Consider the following 14,015-nt stretch of genomic DNA (forward strand, 5'->3'; position numbering starts at 1 on the left):
TCAGGCCATTGCCAGTCATCCTGACTTCTGTTCTGCCACTGGACTTCAGTGAGAAGAGAGAGTGAGGCTGATGACTTTGTGCAACTCTGCCTCACTTAAATCCAGTTCATGCACAAGTCAAGACATCACTGATGATGTCATCAGTCTTCTTCAGAAAGGAAGGACAAAAACAATTATTAGGTGCCTACTAGGTACTTCATCTCCGGATACAAAGTTAAAATGAAAAACAGTCCCTAAACTCAAGGGAATTTATATTCTGCTGGCTGGATGACCCAGATACAGTAAGCCCTATGTAATAAATTGGGACATTTTATTGGAGTAATCTTTAAAATGGGCATAATAGTACATACTTTACAGGGTTATTGTGAGTCTAAATGAGATAATCCGCACAAATACCATAAACATTAGCTATTATTAATATTATTGTCTCATTTTCTTGACTTTATCCAAGGATAACTCAAGGGATTGATGGTTCCCATTAATATTCTTTGCCAGTTCATTGGATAGCAATTTCAGCTGTCCTGCAGGTTGAGTAACCTGTGAATTAAGCTAAGTAAATAGCATAATAATGCTATTTTGTACTTAACCCTCTTCAAAGGGAAGTGATTATATTCAGGTTAAATATGGACCTGCTTCAAGCTACCAAACTATATAATGGATCTCTTTGCTGGAAAGCACTTTCTCATGTATCACCAGGAGTGTATAAACATTGTCAAGATTTTGCTACTTTCATTGAATGTTGTTATTCCCTTGAATTAAATTCTAAGGATCAAAATTTCATGTGGGAGCTAGTGAGATTTCTGGCCAATTAACCAGGGAAATGAATTAATCAGAGATCCCAACAGTGACCCAATTGGGGTCCTAGAAATCAGCATGTATTTTTATGAATAGGGTAATCAGGTATAAAATCACACAGTATAGTTACAAGATTCAAAACTTGTTCATCCCATCCTGAAATTGATGGCGACTCTTGCCACAGTTCTTAAACCTTTGACAAGGAGCTCAAATTAATTTGCTATGTCATGATTTGCTGGTAGGGGTCCTATTAATCCCCTTTTTCTTTTAAATCTGTGATTGGGGGATAAATGGAAGACAGAGCTGTGGTCTGCTGACTTCCATCATTCTTGATGTCCCTGCTTCATCTGACACTATTCCCCACACACACACACACCCTCCTGAATGCTGTCTTCTTTGGGGTTTCTTGTTCCTCCTTTCATCTGAGTGCTGTGTCTCAGTCTCTTTTTCTGGATCATCATCCATGAGGTTCATATCCCATAGTCTTGGGTATCTATGATCCAAGGCTCTGTCTTGGACCCTACAGGAACAACATGGGGGAGACATAGTTAGACAACACTTTTGTCTGAAAAAAAGTTCTGAGGATTTGAGTGCACTGCACGCTCAGTATAGGTCAATATTATTCTGTGAAACCAAAATAGCTTCCAGGAATAAGGAGATGAGAGACCCGTTGTACTCTGCCCTAGTCAGCCCTTATCTGCAGTGTTCTGCTCAGTTTCTAGGTATCAAAGTTTAGAGACAGCCTTGGTAAACTGGAGGAAAAGGCTTTCCGAGTGCTGAAGAGCCTTGAATGCTTCCTTGTTATGTAAGGATTGTTGAAGTAACTGGCCTCTTTAACCTCGAAAACAACAACAGCAATGACAACTAACACCTATACAGAGGTTGCTCTATGCCAGGCACTGTGCTAAGTACTTTACAAAGTATCATTTAATTTGAAGAGAAGACCAGGAGGGATGGGGTAGCCATCTTCAGGTATTTGATGGGCTGTCATAGGCAGGAGGAATAGACTTGGTCACTTTGTTTTGTTTTGGTTTGTTTTTTTGTGGAGCAGTGAGGGCTGAGTGACTTGCCCAGGGTCACACAGCTAGTGTCAAGTGTATGAGGCTGGATTTGAACTCAGGTCCTCCTGAATCCAGGGCCACTGCACCACCTAGCTGCCCCCAACTTGTTCACTTTGGCCCCAGAGGACAGAACCAAAAGCCACGAATAGAAGTTGCAAAGGGGCCAATTTAAGCTTGATGTCAAAAACATCTTCCTAACAATGAGAGCTGTCCAAAAGCAGAGTGGGCTGCCTGAAGAGTTGGTCAGTCTCCTTTCCTGGCAGGTCTTCAGATGGCAGCTGGATAATAATGGCTGACATTTGTGTAGTGCTTTTTTATCCTCACAACAACTTTGTGAGGCAGGTGCTATTATCAGCCCCATTTTACAGATGAGGAAAATGAGGCTGAAGGGAGTTAAGTGGACTAGAGAGAGGTCACACAGCTAGTAGGTCTGAGGCTGGATTTTTAAATTAAGGATCTTCCTGACTCCAAGTGCCCCGATCCACTGCACCACCTAGTTGCCAACCTCCCAGATGACCCGGATGGATAACTGCTTATTGGCTATGATATGGTAGGGATTCTTTTTGTGTTAGTGTTAAGCTAAATGGTTAATTAGGTCCCTTTGAACTCTAAAATTCTGGGATTCTGTTCTTTAATACCTGGAGGCTAGAATACATGCTGAGATACAATATGATCCTCTCTGTTTGGTATTCAGTACCCTTTGTTACAAGGCCCTTAGTTATGAGGCTTTCCAGACTCATCAGATATTACTCCCCTTCCAGACCTCCACAGAAGGACAGACATACTGTGCCTGTCATTATACACACAAAGACGCACACACACTTTCTGACCCCCATCCCCTCCTCATCTGTGCCTGTCAAAATTCCTTGTTTTCTTCAGGAAAGCACCCCTTTCTACATGAAGCCCTTCCTGTTCCCTCTAGGGAGAGTGCCCTCTCTCCCTCCAATCCCCTTGTATTTCTTTTGTACGTAGTCTATCCATATTGTTAATTGCCAATAGAACATAAGCTCTTGGAGGGCAAGAAATGTGTCTTTTTTTCTTTTTTTTCAATCTTTGCATCTCCAAGCACCTAATAAAGTGCCTGCCACATAAGAGGCACTTAATAAATGCTTACTAATAACTGACTGAGTCTCTATTGTTTATGGCCTCAGACTGTACCCTACAGATGTCAAGGTCAGTGACCGATGCCCCTACCTTTTTTGCGGGGTGGGGGGGTGGGTGTCAGGATAATGAGGGTTAAGTGACTTGCCCAAGTTCACACAGCTAGTAAGTGTCAAGTTTCTGAGGCCAGATTTGAACTCAGGTCCTCCTGAATCCAGGGCTGGTGCTTTATCCATTGTGCCACCTAGCTGCCCCACCCCTAACTTTTTGTCATAGTCTCACAGTCTATGACAAGGACCTCTGATGCTACCTACTTCAACTCACTCCTGATAGAAGTCTTCTCTACAATATTACTGATGTGTAATCTTTGAACTTCTGCTTAGAAATTTCAGTGGGGGAGGTGGGGAGGGTATCCTCTCCCAATGCCATCCGTTCCATTTTTGTATAACAAATTGTTAGGGAGCCTGTAGCCCCACGAACTGAAGAATTTATTTTCTAACTCTCTTTCTTTTTTATTCTGTATTCATTGTTCTTTGAGTAAAACATCTTCATTTTAAAATGATCAAGCCAATTTGTTCTATCTTCTATAATTTCTAAAATGTTTCCGCCACTCCATAATTGTTATGTACAGAATCTTCCATTAACTTTGACTTTTTATGTATCTTTAAAAAAAAAAACTACACATACATACACATTTAGCTCAATGATCCATTTAGAATTTATTGTGTTGTATGAAATGAGATGTGGATGTATTCTCATTTTTCTCCACACTTCAGTATATAATGATGAAGTATAGTAGGGATGAGAGACTTAAATGATCTGAGTACTTTCAAAGGTGTTTTCTCACCCCTTGCTCAAAAAAGGTAGGCAGCTAGGTGGGCAAAGCAGTAGACCTGGAGTCAGAAAGACTCCTCTTCCTGAGTTCAAATCTGGCCTCAGACATTTACTAGCTGTGTGACCCTGGGCAAATCACTTCACCCTGTTTGCCTCAGTTTCCTCATTTGTAAAATGAGCAGGAGAAGGAAATGACAAATAACTCCAGTATTTCTGCCAAGAAAAACTCCAAATGGGGTCACAACTGAAAAATGATTCAACAATAACACCCAAAGGAGAGTAGTCAACAATTTATTGATTTGCCTTAATGATTTCATTTTGCAAATGGTAGAGGAACCGTATAGGGAAGCTTCATTTTGGTACTGTTCCTCTAAGGAGAAACTGGTTGCTGGGGTTGAAAATGGTGGGGATCTTGGGAGGAAGTGATCACTTCCTCTTAGAATTACTTGTTAGAGGTTTTCATTTATGAATTATTAGTCTGAACTCTCACGGCCTATCAAATTCCACTTCAGAGTCAATACTGAGGCCTACAAATTTTTTGTAGAATAACCAGTGTGATATACTGTTCTGGAAACATGCATTAATAATGACATGAGGGAATCGATCGATGGCTTCAAGAAACTATGTAGTTTGCCAAGTGGGAGTCCTAATTAATTAGTATTTTCTGTGAATCAAAGCACATTCTTGCCTGATTTTTATTTAAGGCTTAGGGGTCTTTTACCAGAGTCCATGGTGCTCACCCGTCTTGTGTTCCTGGTCCCTTGGTTTTGGTGGTTGGGTTCCTCACAGCCATGGAAAGATGAGGCAAAGGGCCCCAAAGACATACCATAAAGAAGAGGAAGATTTTACAAAGCCCAATAAACAACAAGCAACATTGAACAATGAATAGGATTATAGACTTTTTTAAGGAACCTTAGGCATCATTAAATCCACCCCTCCATTTTCTGTATGATTGAACTAAGGCTTGCCCAGGGTCAAACAGCTAGTATGTCTGAAGTAGGATTTAAATCCGGGTCTTCCTAATTCCAAGTCCAGCCCTCTGTCTCCTGTGTCACTGGAAATAATAAGGAAAATCACATTGGATTGGATCTAAGAATAAAGCTACAAAGGATTGAAGACATGCTGAAGAGAATGAAGAATATCAGGAATTTTAGAGTGGAGAATCCTAGCTGTGATCTCAAAGTAAGGCTTTTCTGTTGATCTTCGGTGTGATTGTGTAGATCTGGTGTTCACTGTAAAGAGTGTTTTAAACTTTGGAGTCTTAAGCCTATGCTAGGAATTTTGGGATACCTCATATAATGCATATGGTATAAGATATGCCATCCTGGTTGGCTCCTCCATATCCGTATACCATGTGGTCATGGCTCCACTTTGGGTTTTGGTCTTCTTTTATTAGTGTCATGGGTGTCTAATTCGTACTTGAAAATGTCCTCATTGAATTGGAAAGAGTAGATGCCCATTGATTGGGAGATGACTAAACAAATTGTGGTAAATGAACGTATGGAATAGTACTGCAGCCAAAGATATGATGGGCATGAAGAGCTCAGACATGTGGGTAGACTATGAGCTGATGGAAAATGAAGTTAAACAAAACCAGGAGAAAACTGTATATGTAAAGACTACAATATTGAAAATGAAAGAATATCAAAAGTGACAAAATCAAAGCTGACTCTCATAATTATAATAACTAAGATTTTCTTCAAGGTAAAAATGAAAGAACCCATCTCCTTTGCTAATCCGTAGAGGTGGGTGACTGTGGGTTTGGAACTCAGCATACACACTGTCAGACCTGGTTGATGTGGTGTTGGGTTTTACTTGGTTGCCTTTTTTTTTCCTTCTTTCTGTTTTACTTTTTGTTACAAAGGTTGCCTGGTGTGGCAGCACAAGGGAAGGGGTATATTCTGAATTGAAGGGAATGTGAGAACAAAAGATATCAATAAAAATAAACAATTTTTAAAAATAAAGAGGAACTTAGAACCCTTAGAACTCCACCCTTGAAAAGAAAATCATCTTTCATCAGCTTATGTCCAGAAATTGGTTAATAGCTTAAAAAATTCATTGTTGGTGTTTTGGTGAAAGAGATAATAATGATTCTATGGTTGGAGTCTAACGTGAGCCTCATTGAGGCTGATCATTGTTTATTTTTTTTAATCAACAATTTAATTTTTAGTCAACAACTTAAAGTCACACCAGGTCTCTCAAAATGTGTATAAATTTAACACTTTCAAACGAAAAAAGTGGAACCCCAAATCGTCAATGTTCTAATTCATCCATGCTCAGCTATCTCCAGTACTTATAGGTATGTACACATGCATGAACATACTATGCAAAGAAGGTGATAGGCCTGTTCACATCTGGTGTACTTTAGTTCATACACTAAGTTTCAACCTCTCAAGAAAAGAGGTATCATAATAGCTAATGTTTATATACCGCTCACTATGAGGCGGGCACTGTGTTAAGAACTTTACAATTATTATCTTATTTGATCCTCACAACAACCCTGAGAGGTAAGTGCTATTATTAGCCCCTTTTTGCAAAGAAGGAAACTGAGGCACAGGCCAAGTGACTTCCTCAGGGTCACACAGCTAGGAAGTGTCTAAAGTGGGGATTTGAACTCAGGTCCTCTTAACTTCAGACTCCGCACTTCCTTCACTGCATCACCAGCTACTCATTTCACCTTCACATTTATTTCTGCCTGTGCCTAATGTACTTCACCTAACATTTTGCATGTAACACCCTTAAAAAATATATACATGTGTATGTGTGTGCATATATATGCATATGCATAGGTGTATATATTTTGTTGTTGTTGTTCAGACACGTCCACTTCTTCATGACCCCATTTGGGGTTTTCTTGGCTGAGATACTGGAGTACTTTGCCATTTCATTCTCCAGCCCATTTTATAGATGAGAAAACTGAGGCAAATTGGGGTTAAGTGAGTTGCCCAAAGTCACACAGTGTCTGAAGCCAGATTTGAATTCATGAAGATAAGTTTTCTGGTTTCTAGCCTCTATGTGTTTATATCCATATATTCCTATACATACCTATACATATGTGTGCATGTATATTCTCTCCACATATATTTATATATGGGTATATAAATGGAAAGGTGTAAGGTCAATTCAACAAACATTTATTAAATGTTAACACATTTAATGGGTTTAATGGGTATATAAATGGAAAGGTGTAAGGTCAATTCAACAAACATTTATTAAATGTTAGCACATTTAATAAATGTTGAATTGACCTTACACCTTTCCATTTATCTTTGAAAACTGACATTAATAGGTCTGTGTATTTGCTAAATCCACTATTTGTTAAGCAATATTAAAATGCCTAATGATGAAACATTCACTCGTTAACATCTTGACCTATAAAGACATAATCGGTTGGAAGTCAATTTAGTTGACCCGTGTCACATGCAACCTCGCCTGGCTCTTCTTTGTTTCCAGATTAACAACAACTGCACAGTTTATTTAGCTAATTAGGCATAGTGGAAGGAGTTGGGAAGATATGTGTTCAAGTCTCGCATCTGACAATGGCAGCAAGAGCCTGGTGAAGAAACTTACTCTCTTTGAGTTCTCATGCGAACCATGGCGAAATGGGAGCGGTGATAGCTCCGACTCACTCAAAAGCGTTTTGCCAAGTTCCAAGCACCATCAGGACAAGTGGGTGCATCTCTTCTCAGGTCTCTGTACTACCCTCTCAGTCGCCATATGACACAGATCACACACCTACCTGCAGTAGAACGGCGTATTGGTAGAAGAGCTTTCTCCCTGGGAACCGTCTCCATCAGTGAAATCACAAGGCCATCGGTCATTGTTATCATCATCATTGACATCGTCATCATTGGGGTGATGACGAGGACGATGATGACGATGACGATGATGACGATGACGATGAGTCTCGACCGAGAGGCCCCTGATCCCCAAGAAATCTGGGAACGGCCTTCGTGAGGTCTGTAAACCTGGACATACTTTTATTGCAATGTAATCACTCATTTTGTAATTCTGTATGTTTCATTTTATGTACTCAACACATGATTCTGCGAAAGGTTCCACAGGCTTCACAAGCCTTCCAAGCGGCTTCACGATACACAAAAAGTTAAGAGCCCCTGGTGGAGAAAAGACAGTGCTTTTGGAATCTTCCGAAAGGCAAATGTAGAGGATGTATGATTTTTTTTTTTAATTCTCTGCTTTTGTAGAACCAAAAAGGAATTACAAATGTTATAGGACCACACAGGGTCATGGGTTAGAACTAAAAGAGACCAGAGAGATCATTTCTTTGCACTCTCTCATTTTTATATATGAAGAAACTGAGACCCAGAGAAGTAAACTGACTAGACCAAGTTCCAATAAAGCCAGGATTCAAACTCATGTCCCGTGACTCATTATACAAGTCCATTGCTCTTTACATTGGACCATCCTGTTTAGGATTTATTCAGTGGACGTACGCCATTTTTCCTGCCCTCCCCCTTTTTTTAATATAGTCAGGTCCCGATGAGTATGAATCATATATTCTGGGAAGGGATCACATTGTTCAAATTCTCACTGCTCATATTCTGCAAACGAACAGAATTTCCATTATATCCACGACACTCCATGTTTGCTGTGACTTACTAGCCCTCTGTGACGCGTGGTATTTAAAAATGGCTGCTCCAAGGGGCACCATCGCCAGCGCACAAGGGTTTCCCTTTGAAGCCTTGGTATTCCTCTCCTAACTGACCTGGAAGCCAAGCCTACTGCTCCATTAAATAAATGCCACGTGGCATCTCCCCCTTTGCCTTTTGGGGAATGTTTCCCATAAAGAAAGATTACTTTTTCAAAAAAAATGCTCCAGCCCCTCTCTGCAATTCCTCTATTGAGAGAAGGTCATCCCAGCCTTTCAGGCCACCTCAGGGTAGGAGCAACACTGTGGTTTTTGCTTTTTCATGGGACTCCCTCCAAATGGCTTTGTACACTATGTTGGTGCCTACATGTAAAAAGGTGACTAATTAAAATTCACATGTAATGAGATGAAGTTGAGGGTTCCAGCCCAGCTGCCTTTGTTTTACTCCCCGCATGCTGTCTGAACCTAAACAATGCGGCTCTCATCCTGCCTTCTGAATTCACCCTGTCTAGCTGAAGAGGAAAGCCATCTTTTTCTAATCCATCCCAGAAAAGAAATGCTGGCCGGTTGGGTTTTCCAGCTTAATTTCTTTATGTTCAGATGGGGTTGAATGCGAAATCTTCACCCCCATCTTTTTTTTTTCTTTTTTTTGGTTAATTCTCACCGAAACATGCAAATGTGTCTCTATCGCCTAGGTAACTATTATGGGACACCCAAGCCTCCCAGCCAACCCGTCAGCGGGAAAGTGATTCCCACTGATGCTTTACACAACCTTCAGACGGGCTCCAAGCAGTCAACCCCGAAACGCACCAAGTCCTACAATGATATGCAAAATGCTGGCATAGTACACGCGGAAAATGATGATGAGGATGATGTCCCTGAAATGAACAGTAGCTTGACAGGTAAAGGGGAGAGAGAGCTTCTCTTTCTGGAAGGGAGTTGGGGGCTGGGGAGCGGGGGAGGAGAGGTCTCTTTCTTTCTTGGCCCTTTCCAGTAGGGAATCTGGCAGAGATACCAGAGTTCTCAGACTAACCACAGTCATTTTCTTTTTCACTGTCTACGCGTTATTCTCCCCACCTCCTTTTATTCACAGTCTCTGTCCTATCTAGCAGGTTGGTTTGTTTTTTTTTTAAAGAAATCTGAAAAATGAGTTGCAGAAAGTGGAAATTGAGTAACCTTTATCACCCCTCTACTCCCTTCTTTCAAAACGCTACCCATGGGTTATCATTATCATTATTATTATCACCACCACCATCATCGTTATTATTATTATGTGCCTCCAAATGCTCCACAGATGCCAGTGGTCTCCTATGGAAAGAATAATAGGATTCATCTGACAGCTTAATATCAAATACCACTTTATTGACAAGAACATCTTATCTTTTTGAGGCAAACCACCACAAATGAAGATAGATGGTGAGAAAAATTGGAATGGCATATTGACTCTTAAGTTTTCACCAGGCTTAAATATTTTCTTAAATATCGTTAACAGTACTCATTATCCCATCTGTCAACACATGAGGCAGCCGTCTGTCATGGTGGGGTTGGCTTCGTAATATGACTGTGCTTCCGTTATTCCTGCCATTTCATGCTCTGCAGCAACCCCCGCCCCCAACAAAGGGACATATTAGAGCATTAAATAGATTTTGTTTTGCCACAAGAGATATCCAGGAATGGGAGGGAACTGTGGGATAGGTGAGAATGTATCATTACAAACCACAGGCTAATAATATGGACATCTGTGTGATTTTTTTTTTTTCATGTTTGTCAACTTCATTTCCTGATAATGATACTAGTTAGATTTGGCAAGATACAACAATGCTCAGAAGGTATCTGGCACCCTTTTTACGCTTCCATACTGAGATGAGTTGAATGGTTTAGGATGAAGAATAAGCTTCCTTAGATGGATCCATTGTTCTGTCAATCAATAGGAGCCTTCCTTTTACTGGTGAAGATGCCAAGTCATTTACTATTTTTTATTCCCGCATTTCTGGTCCATGTCCCAACATCATTCTACTGTAAAGACAGGGGAGAGAGGGGAGCGGGGAAGGAAGCCTATGAAGACTGCCAAAGGCATTCCCCTCATGTGAAATGGGTGGAAGAAGCAAAGAGGAAATTTTAGGCTCCGGCACAGGGTAGACTTTCTAACAGTTCGTTGCTTAAAACCAGAAAGGGCTTCTTCAGGAGGTAGCAGGTCCCCTCTCACTTGAGGTCTTTAAACAAAGGCTCTATTGACCAACTGTTCAATATATATCTTTTAGAGGGAATTCCTATTCAGGTACATTTGACCTGGGGACAGTTAGCTGGTGCCATGCTGCATAGAATGCCAGGCCTGGAATCAGTAAGACTTATCTTTGTGAGTTCAAATCCAGCCTCAGACACTTACTAGCTGTGTGAGCCTGGACAAGATACTAAATCCTATTTGCCTTAGTTTCCTCATCTGTACATTGAGCTGAGAAGGCAAGCCACTCGGGTATCTTTGCCAAGAAAACCTCAGACGGGGTCGAGAAATATCAGACACAAGTGACTGGCCAACAAAACATTTGGCCTGAGTAGCCTTTGAGGTCTTTACCAACTCCAAGATTCTGTGACTGACCCATTCTTTGAACGTTCTGTGGCTCTCAGAGCAGTCCTTGGGCTTCCTGTCTGTTTTCCCTCTCTCTTGCTATGTGCCTGACCCACATCCTCTTGTTCTTGCTCTTGATCATTCATGTCTTGATGATATCTTTGCTATCACTTCTTATGCATAAGAAAATGGGTTGCACCCTATTCCTACACAACAGGCTCCTTTCTGTTGGCTCAACTCACTGTTCCTATGCCTTTCTACAAGGAAACAACCCTTCCTGGCCACCATTTCCCACATGTGCTGTCTTTGTTAGAATGGAAGCTCTTTGAGGACAGGGAAGGTCTTCACTTTTGTATTTGTATCCCCAGTGGTTGGCATATAGTGAGTATTTAGCAAGTGCTCTTTCATCCATTGCTTCCTTTATTCAGTCATTCATTCCTTGTTCAGGACAGCTTCCGAGAAGATGAAAGACAATGTGGCATAGTGAATAGGGAACTTGTCTTGGGGTCTTGGATTCTAATCCTGATTCAAACTGGCTGTGTATCCCTAAGAAAGTTTTTTTCTCTTTTATGTACCTCAATTTCCTTAGCTAAAATAAGGGGTTAGACTCAGTGGCTTGGTGGTCCCTTCTAGCTCCCATGACACTGACAAAATGTTGGCAAGCAGTGAGCCATAGTAGATAGTGAACTGGGCTCAGAGTCTAGGAGCTTGGGTTCAAATCCTGTTCCTGAGGCATACTGATTTATGACTCTGGGAAACTCATTTCAACTCTCATTGACCCAGGCAACTCTCTAAGACTAGGAGCCACAGAGCAGGTACCAGCCTGCACTCGTCATGGGAATTTCCTTACTGGGAGTACCCCTCACCAATAAAATCATAAATGTGGTACCCCCCCCCCAACCAAAATGTCTCCTGTTCTGGTAACTGTGTGTTTCCTGTTTGCTAAACTTCTTTCATTTTTATTTTCTCTACTCCTAAATTAACATCATCTAACTCTCTTCTTGAAGAAAAGTATTCACGATGTACAAGTGTGAGAGTCTTCTACCCAAATTAAATGTTAATTGATTGGCTGATGGATCTATAAGTCTATAGCAACTTTCATTTCTTCACACAGAACCAGTCTGTCCAACATGTTTCCAATATGTATTTGCATTCCAAGAACTGCATATCAAGGACTTGGATTTAAGAAACCATGGCTGACAAGCTTTTCATAGGAGAGTGCTACTTTTTCTTCCTTTCCAGAAGACTTTGACTTAGAAGTAGCGTGTCTCTTCATCATGGTCTGTTTATACTCATCATGATGACTGTGAGAGGAAATGACCAAATGTGTCCCCCAAAGTGATCTTTTTGCCTTGGGACACCAATGAAACCAGCTCACCCAAATCTTTTCTTCACCTCTCCAAGAAAATCCTGTGGGTCATCCCATTTAATTGACAATTGTTTAATTTCTCATTTATAGTAAGACTGTCACTATAGATATGATTCACTTACTCCAGTATGGGCCATTGGAGAAGGAGCTCAATTTTAGGGTTTCTGCACTTAGTTTCATCTTTATTAGATGGTCTGATCACTCCATGATTCTTGGCCTGTGACTCATTTTCCACTGCTATCACTAGAATTCCAAGGAGATCTGGTAACTGCTTTGTCTTTTTATATCATCACATCACACATAGCTTCACACACAGTAGGTACTTTATAAAAACTTGATTTCTCATGGGTCACTGTGGCCAGCCTTCTAAGAATTCACCACTCTGTAATTAGTTTAACTCAAATAGCCGATTCAGCTGGTCCCTAGGAACATATTCAAAGGTAATCCAAGGCAAAAGGTCTTGAGTTCCATTAGCATAGCCCCAGGTCCTATAGTCACCTTCCTGCCACAGCAGAGTCATTGGAGTAGGAGCTCATTAACAAAGCGGGGCCCCTCAGTTGTGTACAACAGAGTTCCTATCCAGTTTTAGCCTCTATCATCATTTTGTTTTATTTTTTTTTCATGGAACCAACTAATGAGAAGTAATGGATTCTATTTAACCATATTTGCTCAATTTCCTCATCTGTAAAATGAGCTGGAAAAGGAAATGGCAAACCAGTCAACTATCTTTGCTGAGAAAACCCCAAATGGGGTCACAAAGATTCATACATTAACTGAATGAACACTGTATTCCTGTATTTCTTTTACTCCAGTGTGTTCATTCCCTTCCTGTATGGAATGCCAAATAAATTGCTCTTGTATTCAAGGGCAGATCTGGGGATGCCAACAATCTGTCACTACCTGGCATCAAACAAAATGCCTGTAGAATGATTAGGGCTATACAACTGATGGGGGGGGGCGGTGTGTGTGTGTGTGTGTGTGTGTGTGTGTGTGTGTGTGTGATTAAGCTCTTCTCTGGACATCAAAATGATCAGCAGATGTGTTTGGGGGAGTATGGAAGCCATGTTTATCCTCATGTGAAATCCTAGGCATCATCATGGCGGCTCCATTTTTGAATCCTTCATTCTGCTGCCACTCTAGGCAATAAAATGCCCAAAGAGTGGACACAACTATAGGGAAGGACCAGCACACCTACCAAAACCTAAAGTTCTGATTGTTTGAAGCATCTACCACACACAAGGTGCCATGTTAAGCATCAGCAATACAGATAGATACTACTACCCAACTGCAAAGAGATTACAATCAATTATCAAAGAAAAGACTCATGACCTCAGTAAGGTATGAGAGACTGTGGAGTCCAGAACCACCTGAAGTTCCCCAGAGGAGATGAGACTATAGTCAGTGATGCTACAGTTAGGTCATACAGTGGATCGAGTGCTGTACTTGGAGTCAGGAAGACCTGAGTTCAAATCTATCCTTTGACATTTAGAGGTACTTTATAAATACATGTTTAATTAAATTGAATAAAAAGTATTTTCTTGAGAGATATTTTGGGACCTCTGGCTCATCATGTCTGTAGATTTTGGTGCTATAATAAAAAAAATACTAACAATTTCATAGGAAGTCAGGTTCTGGGAGAATAATGTAATTCCCAATTCATTGATAATTCAAATAATATGG

The 14,015-nt window shown here is 40.8% G+C and overlaps 1 protein-coding gene across 14 annotated transcripts in view; it reads left to right on the forward strand.

Annotated features, from left to right (window-relative positions):
* The window catches only part of MAGI1 (membrane associated guanylate kinase, WW and PDZ domain containing 1), a 720,361-nt gene that overhangs the window by 576,522 nt on the left and 129,824 nt on the right, over window positions 1-14,015 (forward strand). For all 14 annotated transcript variants that reach the window (XM_043993677.1, XM_043993669.1, XM_043993673.1 and 11 more), the window contains one exon: window positions 9,096-9,302. In XM_043993677.1, coding sequence (XP_043849612.1) covers window positions 9,096-9,302 — 207 coding nt within the window. The remainder of the gene's footprint in view (window positions 1-9,095; window positions 9,303-14,015) is intronic.

This window comes from Dromiciops gliroides, chromosome 1 (genome assembly GCF_019393635.1).
Source record: "Dromiciops gliroides isolate mDroGli1 chromosome 1, mDroGli1.pri, whole genome shotgun sequence".
NCBI classification, from domain to species: domain Eukaryota; kingdom Metazoa; phylum Chordata; class Mammalia; order Microbiotheria; family Microbiotheriidae; genus Dromiciops; species Dromiciops gliroides.